This window comes from Heterodontus francisci, chromosome 11, assembly GCF_036365525.1.
Source record: "Heterodontus francisci isolate sHetFra1 chromosome 11, sHetFra1.hap1, whole genome shotgun sequence".
In the NCBI taxonomy this organism is placed as follows: domain Eukaryota; kingdom Metazoa; phylum Chordata; class Chondrichthyes; order Heterodontiformes; family Heterodontidae; genus Heterodontus; species Heterodontus francisci.
In genome coordinates, this window is record NC_090381.1 from 55,981,743 (window position 1) to 56,002,184 (window position 20,442).

Consider the following 20,442-nt stretch of genomic DNA (forward strand, 5'->3'; position numbering starts at 1 on the left):
TAAAATGTGGTGCCCAGAATTATGTACAATACACCAGCTGAGGCCTAACCAGTGATTTATAAATATTTAGCATGACTTCATTGTTTTTGTATTCAATGACCCTAGTTGCAAAGGCAAGTATCCCTAATTCTAAGCTTCCTTGTCTAAATTATATTTTAGTACAGAAACATATATCTGAATTGGGGAATGGAACACTGTATGGCTGTTGGCATTCTATGCTACCATCAAATAAGCCCAATTTGGATATAACAAGCTAAGTGCAAGGTAAGCCTAACCTCATAGTTCAGTTTCTAACAGGCATCCTTCAAAGTGCCTTTGGAGCTGCCAATAGTTGCTGAATTATGGAGTGTTGTTCTATAACTTGCATGTACCACGAAGTGGGCCAAGACTACCCAAACTAATTTCACTAAAATCCCTACAAGAGCATTTTACCCCATTGGTCTGGGCTAGATTTCAATGCTGTACCCAGCAATGGAAACGTTCTAACCCACTCCAATCTTGCTTTCATTAGGAAGGGAAATAAACGTTTGCTGCTTTTCCTTTTTCCAGCTGAACGGAGATATTCTTTAGTGAAAGCAGCAACTATTCTTCTCCCCATTGTGAAACTTGTACTCTTGACAAGTGAGTTGATATACAGGAGTAACATTAACTGTTTTAATAAATCTTCAGCCAGAACAGTGAGGTTAATGGTATTTGCCATTATTTATATGTAATGGTACAGCAACTTCAGGTGAGGAGCAAATGTGCAGTTCAATACCAACATCTGAACATTGCTGAGTTGCACCACTCTACAAAAACAGTATTTTTCTCTCTACCGTACGTTTCAATATATTGAATGCCATAAACATGCTGTATTTGTAAGGCTAATAATTAGTGCATGTACCCTATTAATGATGTGATTGTTAATTACTGCCAATCAACTGCTAGCAGTGAAAACTAATGATTACAAATGTTGAGTCTCATTCCTTCAGGTTTTGAGTTTTTCAGGGAGATTTAAAAAATGTCATTTTAAATGTTACTTTTCCTCTTAAATCCAAACTTTATCTCACTCTTGGTACCTGATTTGACACTGAATTTACCCTCCTCAGTCCTTTCACTGTTTATTTCCAAATCTTAAATCCAACTGGCTCAGGAGATAGATACACTGTTGGTTGCGCTGTTCACATAGGTCCTAGGTGCCCTGTTTCCCTTGCTGAGCCATTATCAGCTCACACTTTCAATAAGCTTAAGGCCAAAAATTTTGAGCTGAAGGGTGCAGTGGTAACTTTAACCATCAGCAGATTCCATTAGATGCCCTGTTCCAGCAAAGTCTAGCCCTTTACGTTTAACCAGTACTACAGACAAAATAAGCCTAATTACACAGTTAGATTCCATAAATTTCCAGTGCTGCTTCTGATGCAAATTAACTAACCATTTAGAATTATAGAATGGTTAACAGCACAGAAGGATGCTATTTGGCCTGGCATGCCTGTGCCAGCTCTCCAAGAGCTACTCATCTAGTCCTACTTCGTTCTTTTCCTTGTAGTCCTGCAAATTGTTTCTCTTCAGATAATTATCCAATTCTCGTTTGAAAGCCATGACTGAACATGCCTCCACCACTCTCAAGCAGTGCATTCCAGATCCTAACCACTTGTTACCTGATAAGTTTTTCCTTGTGTCATCTCTGGTTCTTTTGCCATTCATCTTTAATTGATATCCTCTGGTTCTTGACCCTTCTGCCAATGGAAAGTTTCTCCCTATAGACCCTGTCCAGACCTCTCATGCTTTTGAACACCTCTATCAAATCTTCTCTTCTCGAAGAACAGCCCGAGTTTCACCAATCTATCCAAATAACCAAAGTCTCATCCCCAGAATCATTCTCGTAAATCTTTTCTTCACCCTCTCCGATGTTTTCACATTCTTCCTAGTGTAGTGCCTGGGATTGGACATAATACTCCAGTTGAGGCTAAATGAGTGTTTATCTAAAGGATCACCATAACCTCCTTGCTTTTGTACTCTATGCCTCAATTTATAAAGCCCAGGATCCTGCCTACCTTATTAACCGCTTTATCAACCTGCCCTGCCACCTTCAACCATTTGTGCACAAGTCCCTTTGCTTCTGCACCCCCTTTAGAAGTGTATCCTTTATTTTATATTACCTTTCCTCATTTTTCCGACCAAAATGTTTCATGTCACACTTCTCTGCATTAAATTTCATCTGCCACTTGTCTGCCCACCCCACCAGCCTATGACCTCCAAGTCCATCATTATCCTCACAGTTCACCATGATTCCAAGTTGTGTCATCTGCAAATTTTGAAATTGTGCCCTGCACACCCAGTATTGGTCATTAATATAGATTAAAAGCAGTGGCCTAACAGATTCCACTGTATGCCTTCATCCAGTCCAAAAAATAACCATTCACCACAACTGTTTCCTGTCACTTCGCCAACTTCGTATAAATGCTGCCACTGTCCCTCTTATTCCATGGATTTTAACTTTGCAACGAGCCTGTTTTGTGGAACCTCATCAAATACCTTTTGAAAGTCCATGTACACTGCATCAACCTCATTACCCCTCTGTTACCTCATTGAAAAGCTCCCCTTAACAAATCTGCTGGCTTTTCTTAATTAATCCACATTTATCAATATGACTTAATTTTGTCCCAGATTGTTTATAAAAGCTTTCCCACCACCTAGGTTAGACTGACCTGTAGATCCTGGGTTTATCCTTATACCCTTTTTTGAACCCTTTGCCACAGAAAATGCTCTGAAAATGTAGTGGGATAGGATCACATATCAAATTGTGCTCTCATCTCCTGAAGGAAAAATAAAATGCAGTATCCAGATATTCTCCACATGCAGACCTACTAATCAAATTTTAATGTGGTTGCATCTTTAAAGTCAACAGCTAGTAAAAAAAACCCAGACCCACAGTGATTACAACAGAAAATGCTGGAAATACTCAGCAGGTATTGCAACTTCAGAGGAGAGAAAGTGAGTTAATGTTCCAGGTCAGTGACCTTTCATCAGAGCTCAACCTGCCAAAAGATCTTCGACCTGAAGCATTAAATCTCTGCACAGATGTTCCCTGACATGTCCATTATTTCTAGCACTGTTTTTATTTCAGATTTCCATCATTTGCACTATTTTGCTTTTGTAAAACAAGTGATTATGCCTAGTCCTTTATTGCCTTCTTCATTGGCAGTACTTGGAACCATTCTTCTGGGTTTTCTTTTCACTTTTGTCTTCCACAAGAACAGCAGCATTTTCTGTAAGCAAGTGGAATTTAACGTTGCCAAGTCTTTTTTGAAAACTCAACATATTTTGCAAGGTACAGCACAGGACTTAGGAAACACCAGACATTCTACATGAATGTCAAAGCTTTTCAAATACTTAGATACGAAAAAAACACATTAGTGGCCTTTGTTACTGTATTTACTCCATTAGTCAATATACCAGAAGCAAAAAAAAAACAAAGGGTGAGTCTTTGGATTGATGGTAGCATCCGCACCCAAGTCAGAAGCTAAATGGGTTCAAGCCCCACTCCAGACAGGCCCAGCAAACGGAGACTACTGTCTATAAATATCTGGTTGATATCCAGCAGGACACGTGTGTTTGAACAGTTCACTGATACAGTGGCTTCTTCAGCCAGAAGGGTTAAGTTTGAGGTCTACTCCAGACAGACCCAGTAAGCAGAGACTGAATTACTTGCTCTGAATACCAGATGACATCCAGTATGTGCATTTGCTCCCCATCAAGGGGGCCTCCCACCCCTTTGTAAAGGCTAGATAGGGCTCTTTAGCCTTGGCTGAAATCTAATGAGAAAGTACTCCAGAGATAAAAACAAACATTCAGGATGGCAATAGGAAACCACCTCAGCGACTCTACAATCTCATGAGATTTAAGTTATGACCTACCCTTGATCAGAACATATGGGTGTTTAAATTTAACGTATTACTAATTCAAGCATGTAATTTGAACACTTGCATTATTTTTGTTGAGAAATGCTTCAAGGCTGGACAATTCAGAGTAACAAAGCTGTTTAATAGATTAGTCCAACTTATCCTGTAACGGATTCTCAACCTTTTTGCTCGAGGCCCCCATCCCTCCCATGTAATAAAATTTATCTTACATATTTGTGTTTTAAGTAATGTGACTGCAAGATTGTTGGGCACTTGTGGGAAGTAAACTTGCAGGACTACAGGGATAGAGCAGGGGGACTGTCTGGATTGTAGATAGCCAGCATGAAGTCGATGGACAGAATGGCCTCCTTCTGTGCCATAATCTACAGTGCAGTACTGAGGAAGTACTGCATTGAGAGGCTGGAAACTGTAAGAATCGAAAGAATTTTTGATGAGAACAGGAAGTGCCAGATAGTTACTATTTAACATTCCATTTGCATTCTGTTCCATGACGTCATTTAATCTCTCCCCCCTCCAACCTATCACAGTCCTTCCTTGTTCTTCTACCCCTCCCCCTTTTCACTTGCTCAAAGACTGTTATATTTTTAACTTTTGCCAGTTCTGATGAAGGGTCGCAGACCTGAAAGGTTAACTCCGTTTCGCTCTCTCTCCACAGATGCTGCCAGACCTGCTGAGTATTTCTGGCACTTTCTGTTCTCATTTCAGAGTTCCAGAATCTGCAGTATTTTGCTCTTGTGCCTTGCCAGTAGGTTGAAGGAGGCCCTAAAAAGCCTGCCTTAATGTGCTCTGTTGGACAAACTGGCATTACAGAATTAAAAGATGCTCCACGTTTGATCTTTCTGGTACAGTTTAACACACTGCTGTTTAGAACCTGATTAACTTATGGTAACCGGTAAGTTAGGAAACAGTCTGGAGATAATGCATCAGTGTTGGGGCATTCAACAAGTCCACGGGTGTGAAAGAATACCACAATGCTCGATATTAAGAACTATATTTTTGAAAGAACAAAACTACCTCTACTATATATAGTCAAGTCTTTAATACACAAATGATTTACAATGCTATCATACATTAACCCCACCTCCTTTAAGTGAAAACTGGAAATGTAGATGCAGTTTTCTTCCACTACTGTCAAGTCAGATCCAACTAATATCTAAGTGCCTGCAGTACTGGCACCCACCGGCGAGTGAGTGTAAAGAGTAAGTGCTCCTTTGGTCTCTATTGTTATTGCTGGTTATTTATTATTCACTGGCTGCAGCTCCTTACCAGACAAATTGAGGAAATCCAATTATCTTCTTAGTGCTGCTGGAAGTAACCTCAATGTACTTCCTGTGGGCCCAGTCCTGGTGTACACCTCTGCACACTGGATTGCCCTGTCCCACCATGTCTGAACAACTTATATTTATATAGTGCCTTGCCTTTAATGGATTGGAACATCCCAAGGCACTTTGCAGGAGCGTTATATAATAAAGTGTGACACCAAGCCACAAAAAGAGATATTAAGGCAGGTGACCAAAAGCTTGGTCAAAGAGATAGGTTTTAAGAAGTGTCTTAAAAGGAGGAAAACGAGGTGAAGGCGCGTAGGGAGGATATTCCAGAGCGTGGGGCCGAGGCAACTGAAGGTGCAACCACCAATAGTGGAGCGATTAAAATACACAAGAGGCCAGAATTAGAAGAATGCAGATATCGCGGAAGAACTGGAGCAGATTATAGAGATAGGGCTGGGAGACGCCAACAACAAGCACAACATCCCCCGATCTGACCTCACTTGTAATTACTGCACTGATTGGACAGCCAAAGTGCTGAATAAACTGAAGAACCAGAATAGCCACACCTCACCCAGAACAGCATTACACAAAGATTATTGGTCAGGAGGGCAGTGCATCATGATGAGGGATGAAACAAGAGTTTCTATTGATTTTTTGGTGGACCCCTTGAAACATTCTCACAGTCCCCCTCCCCCTGTTGAGAACCCCTGATGTTAACACATTACTACTACAATGGAACATCAGGCCACACAGAATAATTTCAAAGTTTATTTTTCTCTAAAACAGATTAGCCTGCACGCTAATGGAAAACAGTGTAAGCAAGCCAATTTTCTGCCTGTTCCAATTTTTGTCTAGCTTTCAAAGCATGTTTATGACGACAAGGAATGCTTCAAGGGTAAACCAACTAATTTACAAAAAAAAAATCACAACTACATATTAATCCAATCTACAATATTCCAAAATTTTAAACACAAAATAGGAATCAGGTAATCATTTTCACATTTCCTTTTAGTGACTATTACCTTAGGTCTTAAATACAACACTTGTTCATGCAACACTTGTGCTCTAAGGGAGAAGGCACAGTATTTCCTACAATGAGCCACCTTACCAAGAGGGTAAGCATTTTCTTTATAAACAAAACTGAACAGGCCAAATTTACTGTACTGGATCTCTTCAAGAAAACTACCACTTTCCAGGTTCTTTTCTTTAAAAACTTGCATGGTCTGCATGTAAGTCTTTTGAAACACACCAAGCTCTTTTTAAAGTGGCTCAGATGGTTTATGGCTACTTGTATCTAATTTTTAAAAATGTCCTTCCTAAAAGTATGAAATATGTCGAGGGCGTTTTCACATTTGATTCGTTCATCTATATATACTTCTATCAATCCCCCTTTAGCAGAAAGTATGCATCAAAATTAGTCACAACCAAAATATTTTAATCAGGAAAATAAGAAAATAGGAAACAAATGTTTATAAACTGCATTTACCCCATAAGGTACTGTGCTATATTCTATACAGGAAATAACTAAAAAAAAAAGTTAAAATAAATCAGAAGCAGCCATCAATTAATAGATGCATGTGATTTGATTATCTTAGCCCAATTCATTTATCCAAGTTATGACTAATAAAGGTGATGAGCTCCACAACACTGCTGGTGTTTGAGGTTCCCTGGATTTAAATTACGGCAAGTTTGCAAAGTTTAAGCAGCAGAGCATGTACGTTCTTTTTCCTCTGCAAAATTTGTGCACATGAGCAGCTTATTACCATTACCCCTCTGTTAATTTATTATTTTATTCGTGATTTATATGGAAAGCAACTCACAGCATTTATTGATTTTAACTGGTGCAATTGTTAAGTGAGGAACAATTCATAACTACAAATAAAGTACATAAGTAGTATAAACATTAAAAAAATTAGAATGGCCAAGGTGGAAGTAAAACAAGCAAAACAACATATGCTGCAAGATTCAACCCAAATTGCCACAGATAAATTATACAATGCACTGCTGCTAAATCGGTTAAATTCTCCAGTGTATGTTAAATATTAATAAAAAACAAACTCATTTTGGTGTTTTTCTGGGTTTATTCATTAGCCACTTGAAGGCAATCAAGTTTGCATGCGTTCACATACAACATCACGCCCATACACTACTCCCTTCCACACACAACTCCATGGCTAGGAGTTTATTTTCATGAGTGAATACAGAGCCCAAGATTTCAAGTAATGAACCTGGCTCCACAGCACTGAGTCCAGACATTCATACAGTGGGTCCATTCACACAGTGCTTCATAGCAAGGCCTTCGCTTGGTCTTCCGACTTGTCGATGTCCCTTTCTTGGTTTATGAAGTTTGAAGTATCTTAATTGCTTCATTCTTCTAATTATTCTAGATAACTGAATTTGATCTTGGTAGTTACTTCATAGACATTGACCTTTCTTTGACTTTCAGCCCCTTTCTTTTAACAACCTAAATCGCATTCACTGTGAAATTTTATAACATTTTACCACTCTCACGCGCACTCGCACCCACTCGCCAGCTTGACTTCATTTGGGCTTTTCTCGGACACCAAACGCAATCTGCAAAACAGCTCTCCGATTTAATGCAGCAGTGGATCCCACATGAGCCAAGCATGATCGATCAAACCTTCCTTTAGTGCTGCATTATTTCACTTGCTCCAGGAATTATGCCTTTCTAGAATTGGAAGCCTTCTGCTGGAACATTGGTGGATGAGTTGAACCCAAATGTCCCACCTTGAATTGCTTCTGGAACCAAGGCAGGATCTTCATCAATCTTAAAAGAAAAAGGGAAAACTCAACTGAGGCAAAAACCCAACAGTAAAAATGTCTTGCATAACATCAATAGTTATGGTAGCGAGCACAAAAATGGAAAACCTTGAAATTGCAGAACACAAAACAGTAAATATCCTGAATGACTGCACCCTCCAAGTATTTCATTGGGGGAACACTCAGAGTTAACCAAGGCAAAATTAATGACAGATACAGGGGAGATGGAAGTCTTAGACATGGTGAAAGGGCTTAAAACAAATGCAAATCCAAATAATATTTATCCCAGAGAGCTGAGACACTAAGATTTGTGAGGTATTGACATTCACTAGAGGTACCAGAAGCACACTAACATGGCAGTCGTATTCAGAGTGAAAGACAGAAACAGGCAACTGCAAACCTATTAGTCTTATTTCAGTTCCATGTAAATTAACAGAATTGATTAGCTTGAGTAAACTTGATTATAGAATCATCGAAAATGATGCAGCACAGAAGGAGGCTCCTACATCAGCTCTTTGAAAGAACGATTCAATTCCACTCCTTTGCTCTTTTCCCTTAGCCCTATTTTATTCCCCCATCAAGTACGTATCCAATTCCCTTTTGAAAGTTACTAATGAAACAGCTATCATTTCAGGCAATGCATTCCAGATCAAAACCACTTGCTCCATAAAATTTAAATGTTACCGCTATTTTTTTTACCTATCAATGTAAATCGGTGTCCTTTTTGCCAGTGGAAGGTTTCTCGTTATTTACTCTATCAAAACCCTTCACGATTTTGAACACCTCTATCAAATCTCGTCTTAACTTTCTCTGGTCGAAGGAGAACAACCCCAGCTTCTCCCTGGTACCATTCTGGTAAATCTTTTCTGAACCTTCTCCAAAGCCTTGATAGGTTTCCTAAAATATGGTATCCAGAATTGTAAACAAAACTCCAGTTGATCCTAACTTGTGTTTTATAAAGGTTTAGCATAACTTCCTTGCTTTTGCACTTTATGCCTTTACTAATAAAGCCCAAGGATCCCAAATGCTTTAGTAACAGGTTCTCAACTTGTCCTGCCACCTTCAAAGATTTATGTATGCACACCACCCCGTTGCTCCCACCCGCCCCCAAGTGTCTCTGCTTCTGAACTCCAATTAAAATGGTTTCATTTAATTTATATTGCCTCTCCTCCTTGTTCCTACCAAATGTATCACTGCACACTTCATTAATCTGCCATGTACCTGCCCATTTCACCAGGGGCGGGAGTAGTGGGGTTAGCTGCACAGAGGCAATCTTGGACTTTTAGTGCTGGGAGATATTTCCAGGCTTTGGCCAATCTAGGATGCGGAATTCGGATGTTTTCCGGCATGGGGAGAGGGATATTTTGAATTGACATCACTGGGGAGTGAGTACCTGGAATGTGGCAGATTTATTGATAAAAAAATCCGAGGTTTAACACAAGTGTGGAATATGGGATTCTGACTCGCTCTTGGACTGCTGGTGCCTGGCAGCGAGGGAAAGGGCAGAGCACTGGGCTGTTAGTACTCTGGGGCTGAGGGTGTCCCAGGTCTGGGAACTTTCAGATGTCTGTAAATATTAGATTGTGTGTTGCAATTGGCACCTGCAGGTTTATCTGCGCCTGTATCACACACACATGCATCAATAAATAATGTGTTTACATTTACTAACCAACAAAACAGGTGATAATCAGGCGATAGTGACTTTGCTGTCATTTTTTTAAAATTCAATTTAAGGTAAGAAAAATGGTCCGTCAAAGCTTTTAATCAGTGCATTAACAGACTGACAGCAAACTGTTGGCATGTTGAGATAGGGTTTTCCATTCTAAAGGTTTACATTAAGTCTTTATATAAACATTTATAATGGCAAAACTCTTGTTATAAATGCTGACAAAGAACATGACTCGAAATCTTTAGAAAGATCGCAAGAAAAGATGATTGATTTTTAACTGTCGTTGGAGCGAGGAAATGACTTGTTCAACAGATCAGCCGTGGCTGGAAAAAAAAATTTTTAACATATGAACAGACATCAAAGGTGAGCAAGTGCATTTCAGGGCCTGCTAAGGAGGATACAATCCACAAGGGCCAGGACTGGTTAAACCAGCTGGTCACATGACTAACTGGCTGTTCCAGGGTTTTATTTTGAACTGGCCACAGAGAGTTTGAACTCAGTGTCTGTTTGCTCCTGGACTGAAGATCTCTCTCCTGTCAGCTCCCTTCTCTTTCTCACAAGCCTCTGAATCCACTGAAGAGATATGAACCCCAAGAGAAAAGTTTCCTGCAGCGCACAAGGTTCAAGAATACTGGGCCCCAACGAAAAGCATGATCTACCTACAATTAAGGACGCTACAGTGAGCTCGAAGAACTGTAACAACTACTCTTCAAGTATTGCCTCAAACCTCTCCACTTTATTTTTCTTCTGTTCTTTTCTGCCTCTATTTACAGTATCACGTATGCATGCTAGCGTGGGCCGTCATGTATCCGTAGGAGTTAACCAAACTAGAGTTTAAGATTAATAAATTTCAACTTTTCTTCTTTAAACCTAAGAAAACCTGTTTGTGCTGGTTTCTTTGCCTTATAATTGGAAAGCAGTGAACAAGGAACTCACCAAGGGGGAACTAAAAACACTGTTTAAAATTAAACCCTGTTACAGTAAGAACAGGTGAAGGCTGAGAGGGACCCCTAGACACCTTTCTCACCTGGTTGTAACAATATTCTGTATTTTGAAGCTCTTTAAACTTACATCATCTGTTGAGAAATACTGATCAATGATCTCATATGCCAATTTATAGATGTCCTCGTTTTCATGGTGCTGTAACTGTTCGATCTTTTCCAAACCTGAACAGAATTTGAAGAGTATTAGCCGTACGTTTTCTTAAAAATTCCAACACCCAACAATTGAGATTTTCACTGAACATAAAATGTTCTAAAGGGTCAATTCTGCAATCAGCTCTCCCAGTGGCGAGCAGCACTTACAGGATTTGCATTTTAGGAAATCACAGGCATGCAGCCCACAATGGACAATCACAGGTTGCACACAAATTTCCAGAGATTTCCTGCCAATACTACCTCCTGTAGAATCATCCCTTATATGCTGATCTTCTGCAATGGCTAAATAAGTAAAGAATGAAATGAATATCACAAAATGCAGGAAAAACAAAATAGTAAGTTTCTCTTTGAATGTCAAGTGGGGGACTGCAAGGTGACAATAGTGGTTAGTCATGGTTCATTGGTAGCACTCACCTCAGTTTCCTACAGTACTTCATTGGTTGGAAAGCACTTTGGGACATTGAGGTCATGAAAAGGTGCTATATAAGTACAAGCCTTTATTTGAGTCAGAAGGTTGTGGCTTCAAGTCCCACTCAAGAGACATGAGCACGTATTCGTGACTAACATTTTAGTGCTGCACTGTTGGAAGTTCTGTCTTTTGGGTGAGACCTTAAACTGAGGCCCTGTCTGCCCTCTCAACTGGACATAAAAGATCCCATGGCACTTTCTGAAGAGGAGATCCTGGTGACCTAGCGAACATTTATCCCTCAAACATCACTATTTGATCAATTATCTCACTGCTGTTTGTGGAACCCTGCCTCACAATTGGCTGCCACGTTTCCTTACATGGCAAGCAGCCACTTCAAAAAGTACTAACTTGGCTGTAATACACAGATATATCCCGAGGTGTGGAAGACACTATATAATACACATTTTCTCTGAATTATCAGATCTCTATTGATTTTTTTTGATTTAGAGATACAGCACTGAAACAGGCCCTTCGGCCCACCGAGTCTGTGCCGACCATTAACCACCCATTTATACTAATCCTACACTAATCCCATATTCCTACCACATCCTCACCTGACCCTATATTCCCCTACCACCTACCTATACTAGGGGCAATTTATAATGGCCAATTTACTTATCAACCTGCAAGTTTTTTGGCTGTGGGAGGAAACCAGAGCACCCGGAGGAAACCCACGCAGACACAGGGAGAACTTGCAAACTCCACACAGGCAGTACCCAGAATTGAACCCGGGTCGCTGGAGCTGTGAGGCTGCGGTGCTAACCACTGCGCCGCCCCACAGTGTCATGGAATTTGTTCACATTTTACTGTAATCAACTAGTATTATTCTTCATTTAAGTTAATTCATACATTTCTGCTCTGAAGCAAATAGCAAACATCAGATTCCTAGCACTTGGTCTAATACCAATCTTTACTTATGTAACAGGACCTTGAACTGAAATAAAATTGCACAACTTTCATGTACGATAAGAACCATCATTAAAAATCTTCTACCCTCTACTATTCTCAGCTTCATGCTGACAAAATCAAAAATTATGCTTTCTTTTTGTCTTTGACCGACATCATTAGCCACTGATGGTCCATTCTCCAGGTTGATGATACTTAAATGGTAACTCTCCTTCCTCAAAATTTGGCTCTGGCTCCAACCTCTCCTCTCCCTGCATCCATTCTATCTCAGACTTTATGTAGCAGTATAAGCTAGGACTGAGAGAGGAAGTAGTAATTTAAATAAAACACTAGAGCATCAGAGCAACAGCTGGCAACAACAATGGATAGTAACGCACGGCACTACAGCTGGGTCCACCAACTTCAGCAAAACTGTTTTGTTGGAAAAACACCATCAGGAGGGGACACTTGAAAGGAGGACGCAGGCAATTATTAATATAGCTGTAGCTTCTCCTATTCCAAATTCTACTCTAATCCCAAATAGGGATAAACCCTTCTAACTTTAGATGCTAGTAAACACAGGCAGGATAACTTGGCTGCCCAATATCACTGATGAATACCAGGCTTGAATCACCATTTAACACAAAAGTAGGCACCCTTTTCAGGCATCTGATTAATTCATACCAAAGCTAGATATTTCAAAAATAATTGGATCAAGTCTCGTCATATGCTTATTGTGGCCATTTGTAGATGGATCTCAAGAACAGCTTTTGATTAGCAAGGATCCTTTTTCCAAAAACCAGCTTTAAATCTAATTTTGTGATAAGACAGAATGAGGAGATATCCAGCAAACTGTTAACACATAACATATGATTTAATGGGACACATCTATGCAACAACACTACTGCAGAAACAGAATGCCTACTATGAAACTCAAATATCAACCCATTCATCTTCAACTTATTAGGATGTGTACAGAGACAGAGAGTGAAGATTTTGGATAGCATTGTTCATCTGAGACAAGGCAGTTGCTCCTCAGTTGCCAATTTGCTGGGAGGCATTCTTGATGAACCCAGGAAAGCACCTCCTCCCTAATCCCAGTTTCCCTTCTCATCCTTATCCATAGGATTTGGGTGACTGAAAAAAGCTCTACATAGAGGAGAAAATCTGGATGCAGTATCAATCAAGACTGCAATACAAACGTAACATCTAGTCCAGAGTCAAAATCTCTACTACTTTCATACAGAGGATTATTATTTCATTCTTACCACCACATTCTTCAATCAGACTAGCTATTGTTTCTGCCTCTTCATCTGCCATCTTGAGAATGTTACTTAATCCATCCAATACCACTTGTACTACCTGTGAGTCTTTCACTGTTAGCAGGTTACAGAATGGAGGGACTACTTTTTGTTGAATCAGGTATGCAACCTAATAAAAAATAATTGTCAGTTTCACATCATATTTCTGTCTTTTACAAAACAGGAATGACAAAACATTTTGTACAAAACAATTTACACAAATTCCAAGTAAAATTTACAAACTAAAACTTTAGCCCAACAATGCAATACAAGAATTTAAATTAACTTAGTATGACTGCCTGCCAATGTCAGCTGTTTAGGTAAAACTTAGGTCATCTTACCTGTTCTTTCCTGCCACTAATAGTTAGATTACTTATTGCCCAAGCAGCTTCTTTCTGAGTACCAAAATCACCCTAGAGAGGAAGAAAAAGTAAACAAGACAGACAGAATTGAATCCACAGTAATTTACCTTTCAGAATCTTGAGGCACTATTTTATAATTGCATGGACCCAGGAATATAGTTCTTTTCCCACTAAACCCACAATGAATCTACAAGTTACTATGTTTGTGATAACACTGCTCTCCCTATGACAATTTTTTTTGCAAGTATGTTGCAATTTCTCACTTTGAACAGGTTTCAAAATATGGAAATGATTCGAACATTCTCTTTGCACACTGGATTGAGTTAATAGCATAATTCTGCATAATTACTGCATAATTCAATTTAAAATCAAACTTTATAAAGCACTTTGAAAAGTTTCCATGTGAAAGACACTATATGCTAACAAAACAAAATCAAGTGTAACCACCCACCTTATCTAAGAGGTGTATAATCATAGGAACAAGGTTTGCATCAATCACCGCTTGTACTTGCTGCTGGTTTCCAGCTGTGATGTTGGATAAGAACCATACTGCCTCCTGTATAATTAGCAAATAGAAGGGAAGTCAAGTAAAAGCACAAGTGCATTGAGCATTTATTTACAAGTAACATTTGCCTGTAGAGTTTTCATTTTTGAAGCATCTGGACTTTAAGAGCAAGTATTTAAATTATGCACTTTAACTGATTCACTATCAAATATATCTTTGTACAGAATACCTATGGGCTGCAGAAAGCAACCTCCCAAAAACAGTGTACAATGCATATGTTCAAGATCCTACTTGGAAGTATATTTTTAGATGCTAACTCTGTTGGATCAGCTCACAGGATCACACTGCCACCCTGTCAGAGAATTCTGGCATGCCCAAGCTGGCAAATGGACTGTTTGAGGCTGTAATCATCAGCAAGATCACATCGTAAAGCCCCTCAGATGAAATGTGATTGCCTTCAGATGCACCTCAATATCAGCACTGATGTTCACAAATGAAATCAGATCCATATTGCCAGCCAACCCCACCCACCCACACACACTTAAAAGTTACAGTAGTTTTTGAACTATTGTACCTTGAAATTATACCATGTTACACTGGTCATCTTACTAAATATTTCAGAAAGTAAATCAATTTTAAATTCGATGGTACTTTCTAATATTTGTATCTTACCATTATCAATTAACCACATTAGAACACAGCCCAGCCCAAACACACACATACAAAGCCAATAATCTCCATTTCATCATTTCCAACAGAATTGTTATAAATGTTATCACTATCATTAGGAACATAGGAACTATAGCTGTGCTGAATCTATAGGAAAAAGGGATTTACCAGGCAGAAAAAAATTCTGAAGTTTCTTACCTTATTGATTTTCTCTTTAGGATGAGTCAGCAATCCTGGGAAATGAGAAAGAGCTTCGCAGTTCAGGACTACTTGTGTTTGCTCATCAGTGCCAGTAACAATATTTCCCACGGCTCGCAAAGCTGCAGTCTGGGCAAATGTCAGTATTTTGTTAAATCACAAAAGCATATATACAAATAAGTTTTATCCCGCTTTTTAATACCAGCAAGTGCACAAATTGAAATATTTACATATTTTTCTGCGAAACAACTGGGCAGCCAAATACAAATTAATGTATTTACTAAAAATAGCACATATCCTTTGACGCTAATACTATTTTCTTAAACACAATCCAACATGTACCTCATTTTGCAACATTTGTTTGATCAATAGTACCTACAATTAAAAATCATGGGTATATAGCTAATTTCATTCCTAAGGAATTGCAGCAGTATCAACATTGATTCAGATTAACAGCAATGTGTCTTGATTCTGTCAGACAGAAGTCTTAGACATGACAATTTTATCGAAGAGAACTCAGGCATGGAGTTTCTATTCAGTTTGTAATCAGCAAAATGTGCTGGACACTGCATCAGTTTAGCAGAGGTGAAGTTACGCTCAAGTATCAGTGAAAACAATAGCATAAGCTTGAAAATAAAATCTTCCATGAATCAGCACAATCAAGCAGTGTATTTGATTTATGACTAACGTGGCATTCTCCTGCATCACAAAGACAAGTGGGATTGCCAAAAAATGAACTATTCAACTAACTGATTTAATGCCCTTGGTCTAACTTTTTAATTGGCCTCAAGTGACAGCTTTGATTTGATACGGTACATAAGACCTGCATCCAGAAATGAACTGAAGCCTGCTATGCTGTAATTGGCTGAATTTGGACAAATTTAAAGTAATTTCATCAGGAGAAACATAATAGAGTCAAGCTTCAGTTGACTGTGAGCCACTGAAGGTACAGGTGATTAATGCTACATTCATGCGACCACAAGTGACTGTGCCCAGATTCTCAGGTGCACAATCAGCAGAAACGTGCCTTACTGATTAGGTTATGCTGATATCTTGCAGGGGCCGAGTTGGTAGAATCATGTGAAAACTCTAGAACAGGATCCCAAAATTCAACTCTGGGGTTCCAAATGCTGAGCCCCCCGCAAAAATGAAGAACATAGTCCCAAATTGAAATAGACCACTTTATTCCACATAATCAATGTTAAATTCATCTTTAAATTTTTGATAAATTACAGCATTGCAAAAACTTGAAAAGGAAATGTCTTTAAAATTTAAGATTTCATTTAAAATCAAATGCTCAGAGGAAAAAAATCATAGCTCAGCAGACTGTATCCTTACCTGAACTTTAACCTCCTGATGACTGAGAAGAGGCACCAAATGAGGAACTATCCCTGAATCTATAACCATCTGAATCTGCTCATTTCCAGCATCTGTTAGATAGGACAGGGCCCAGACAGTATCTACTAAAATCTAAAGTTCACAACAACAAACATTTAGAATGAGTAACTACGTGTAAGTTACAATTAAGAAAACCCTTTTTTAAAAAAAAACTTAAATTCTGCAGGATATGGAAAATCAACTGAGTGACATCAGGTTAGTAAATTATTCCACAGGCACAAGTAATGCTTTTTTCCCCCTCTACATATCAGGTAGTGATGGAAGTAAAGTGATGGGAAGGGAAATGAGCACTGAGATGAAGGAGTACAGGTGTGATGGGAATAGACTGGGAAACAAGCATGAGCAATTTGGGAGATGAGGAGAGGCATTGACTGCCATTTCCCCACACAATCCCCAATTGCAGCTCTGTTGGCTCCTATTCCTGACATACCAACAGCCATTTCCCACCCCAAAAGAGAATCATAAAGAGTTAAGGAAACAGAAGAGAAAGAGAATAAAAACAAGAAATGCTGGAAATACTCAGCAGGTCTGGCAGCATCTGTGGAAAGAGAAGCAGAGTTAACGTTTCGGGTCAGTGACCCTTCTTTCAGATTTCCAGCATCCGCAGTATTTTGCTTTTATTATAGAAGAGAAAGAGACGCAGGCCACAAGAGAAACATGAACACAAAGACTACGGAAGCATGAGAGACTATATTCTGACTTACAACTTGCATCAATATATTGCCTTTAGTGCACAAAGATGTCCCAAGGTGCTTCACCGAGGCTAATGAGATATAAATGAATGCTGAGCCAAAGACTCAACTACTCAATGTTGCTGTTTAAAGCCTCTATACTATCAATGACCTATTTCTCTTTGCAATTTCTGTGTAACTACATAAAAGCATTTTTCACTGGCTTACATTTCCCAGATATAAGAGCATAACAGATTTTTTGCTGCAGAAATGTTTGTAGTGCATACAGATTTTTTAACATCCAACTAGGCAATCTCCCATGATTTATATGCTCGTGATTAAATCCCATCATGATCTTACCCCTTCCCATCTCTAACCTCCCCCAACCCCACCTCTACCAAATTTTCTGCTGCTCTGACTGGCTGTTGTGCAACACCCCCTTCCATTGCCAGCCGCGTCTTTAGCTATTTGCACTCCTCTCTGGAATTCCCTCCCTTAAACCCCTCAGTCTCCCCACCTCTCATTTAATACTTGGCCCCATATCTCCAACACTTTTCCTTCAACCACCTAATTTATTAAATGTTGACATGGCCTGTGCTTCAATCGCCAGCTGTGACAGCGAATTCCACAGCTTCACAAACTTCTGTAAAAACGTCTCTGGCTTTCCTGCCAAGGGCTTTTACAACTATTTAATCTTGCAGCTGTGACCCACCATTCTTGATGCCTTAATCACTGGAGCCAGTCTGTTGAATCCACTCTGTCCATTTCCTCAAAGTTTTAAACACCTTTATCAAATTAGCCTTTAATCTTCTGATCTAATGAAAATTGATCCAATTTCTGAGGTCTTCTTTGTATTTGTGCTTCTTCATACCAGACCACAGCCTAGTAAATCTGCATTGTCCCCTCTCTTTTGCCTCAGTATCTTTCCCACAACTGCACACGGCATTCAATTTGTGGTCTTATTAGCAGCTTATACATCAGATTTTTATATTCTATGCCACAGCCATAAAATCTAGCATTCACCCAACGTTAAGGAATTACCTACTTGAGGTGCTGCTTTAAATGTTGTGCATCAGAATTCTAAAATCCCACTGCTCTTCCACATCACCAAACCTTCTCCCAAACTATTACTTTTATCTTTTTTTGCCAAAATGTAGCACCTCACATTTACTGATATTAAATTCCATCTATACAGTTGTAGAAGACTTTGGTTCGGCCACATTTGGAATACTGCGTGCAGTTCTGGTCGCCACATTACCAAAAGGATGTAGATGCTTTGGAGAGGGTGCAGAGGAGGTTCACCAGGATGTTGCCTGGTATGGAGGGCACTAGCTATGAAGAGAGGTTGAGTAGATTAGGATTATTTTCATTAGAAAGACAGAGGTTGAGGGGGGACCTGATTGAGGTGTACAAAATCATGAGGTATAGACAGGGTGGATAGCAAGAAGCTTTTTCCCCAGAGTGGGGGATTCAATTACTAGGGGTCACGAGTTCAAAGTGAGAGGGGAAAAGTTTAGGGGGGATATGCATGGAAAGTTCTTTACACAGAGGGTGGCGGGTGCCTGGAACGCGTTGCCAGTGGAAGTGGTAGATGCAGGCACGATAGCGTCTTTTAAGATGCATCTAGACAGATACATGAATGGGCAGGAAGCAAAGAGATACAGACCCTTAGAAAATAGGCGACATGTTTAGATAGAGGATCTGGATCGGCGCAGGCTTGGAGGGCCGAAGGGCCTGTTCCTGTGCTGTAATTTTCTTTGTTGTGTCACTTTTTTGCCCATCCAGCAGTTTATCAGTATTCAATTACTGCTTCCTCTGGTCCTCAATTATTTACTATGCCTCCTATTTTAGTATTGTCTACAAATTTAGACTCCATCCCCTCTTGCCCTATATCCAAAGCACTGATGTACACAGTGATCAGAAAAGTTTCCAGAACAGAGTCCATTTCCAGCCATTGAAAAACAAGACACCTTCTTTGTTTCCTCCTTTCGAATGAGTTTGTAATACAACTTGCTACCCTTCCCTTAATTCTAAATCAGTTAATCTTCTCCAATAGTCTCCAGTGTGGTACTTCGGAAAGGCTTTCTGAAATCCATGTAATGACATCCACTGCATTTCATGTATTTATTATTTTTGTCAATGTCTCAAAAGAACTCTATCAGGTTTGTTATGCATCATCTTCCTATCTGAAATCATTGTTGGTACTTCTAATAATTTCCTCTTCTAGATTATTTCACAATTTTTCGAATTGGCCTGTAATTACCTGGGCTAACTCTGGTTCCCTTTTTATTCCACTTTCTTTACAATGTTCTCTTGTACTCTGATTTACCACAGGTGACATGCCTTAATTGACATGCGAGTTATACATAAACTGGCAAGATTAGATTATATGTTTGATGGCCATAAAACTTCTTCAAAATGTTTGGTGAGCATGCATTGTATACAAATAGACACATCAAATACAGGTAGTTAATATTCTTAACTGACTTCAGAACAGACTATTTACCAACATGATTATATTTGTCATATATTTTACTTTTTAAAATGCTTGAAGCTTTTACTATCCACACACAAAATTACTTTAAAAGTAGTATGTGGTCTGAAGTTAATCACCACCCAATAAAGAGAATTCCTTTCTGATTTTTCTCTCCCTTGTAATGCCACCACTTGACACTGGCTTCCAACAAAGACAAGAATTATTGCTGCTAATCAGCAATAACTTATCCTTTCATCTGCAAAATGGTAATGATATAAATGTATTAACATTTTTACCCCAGTAACAATAAAAAATAGCATTATATAAACAGTGTGCAAAGCTCTGAAATTTTGACCTCAGTAACAGCTTGGATTTATACAATGCATTTACTGTAAGGAAAAGAAACTGATGTCAACAAGTAATAGTGAAATTTAGGGAGGCTATTGAAGGCATATAAAAGCAAATTATCAGAAGACTATGAAGATGTGGAGAAAAGTAAAATGATGGAGGGATTTAGGCAGAAAGTGCCAAAGCGGTGTAAAGACAGCTGAAGACTCTGCCACTAAAGGTGGGGTTACAAGGGAAGCCAAATTGGAAAAGCAGGAGCAACATGCTAGCATGAAGGGCTGAAGGAGACCTGAAGAGAATGCACTTTCAGCCTTTCAAAAAAATATGCAATTAACTTGTGCAAACTACACCCCACTATTAAGGAGGCAATTTATGAACATGTG

The 20,442-nt window shown here is 39.2% G+C and overlaps 1 protein-coding gene across 1 annotated transcript in view; it reads right to left on the reverse strand.

Moving 5' to 3' along the window:
• Positions 1-5,925: 5,925 nt before the first annotated feature.
• The window catches only part of kpna4 (karyopherin alpha 4 (importin alpha 3)), a 31,901-nt gene continuing 17,384 nt past the window's right edge, over positions 5,926-20,442 (reverse strand). The window contains exons 11-17 of the mRNA XM_068042174.1: positions 16,505-16,636; positions 15,167-15,295; positions 14,246-14,350; positions 13,774-13,845; positions 13,400-13,562; positions 10,692-10,786; positions 5,926-7,958 (exon numbers count right to left, since the gene is read on the reverse strand). Of these exons, the coding sequence (XP_067898275.1) occupies positions 7,860-7,958; positions 10,692-10,786; positions 13,400-13,562; positions 13,774-13,845; positions 14,246-14,350; positions 15,167-15,295; positions 16,505-16,636 (795 nt within the window). The 3' untranslated portion in view covers positions 5,926-7,859. The remainder of the gene's footprint in view (positions 7,959-10,691; positions 10,787-13,399; positions 13,563-13,773; positions 13,846-14,245; positions 14,351-15,166; positions 15,296-16,504; positions 16,637-20,442) is intronic.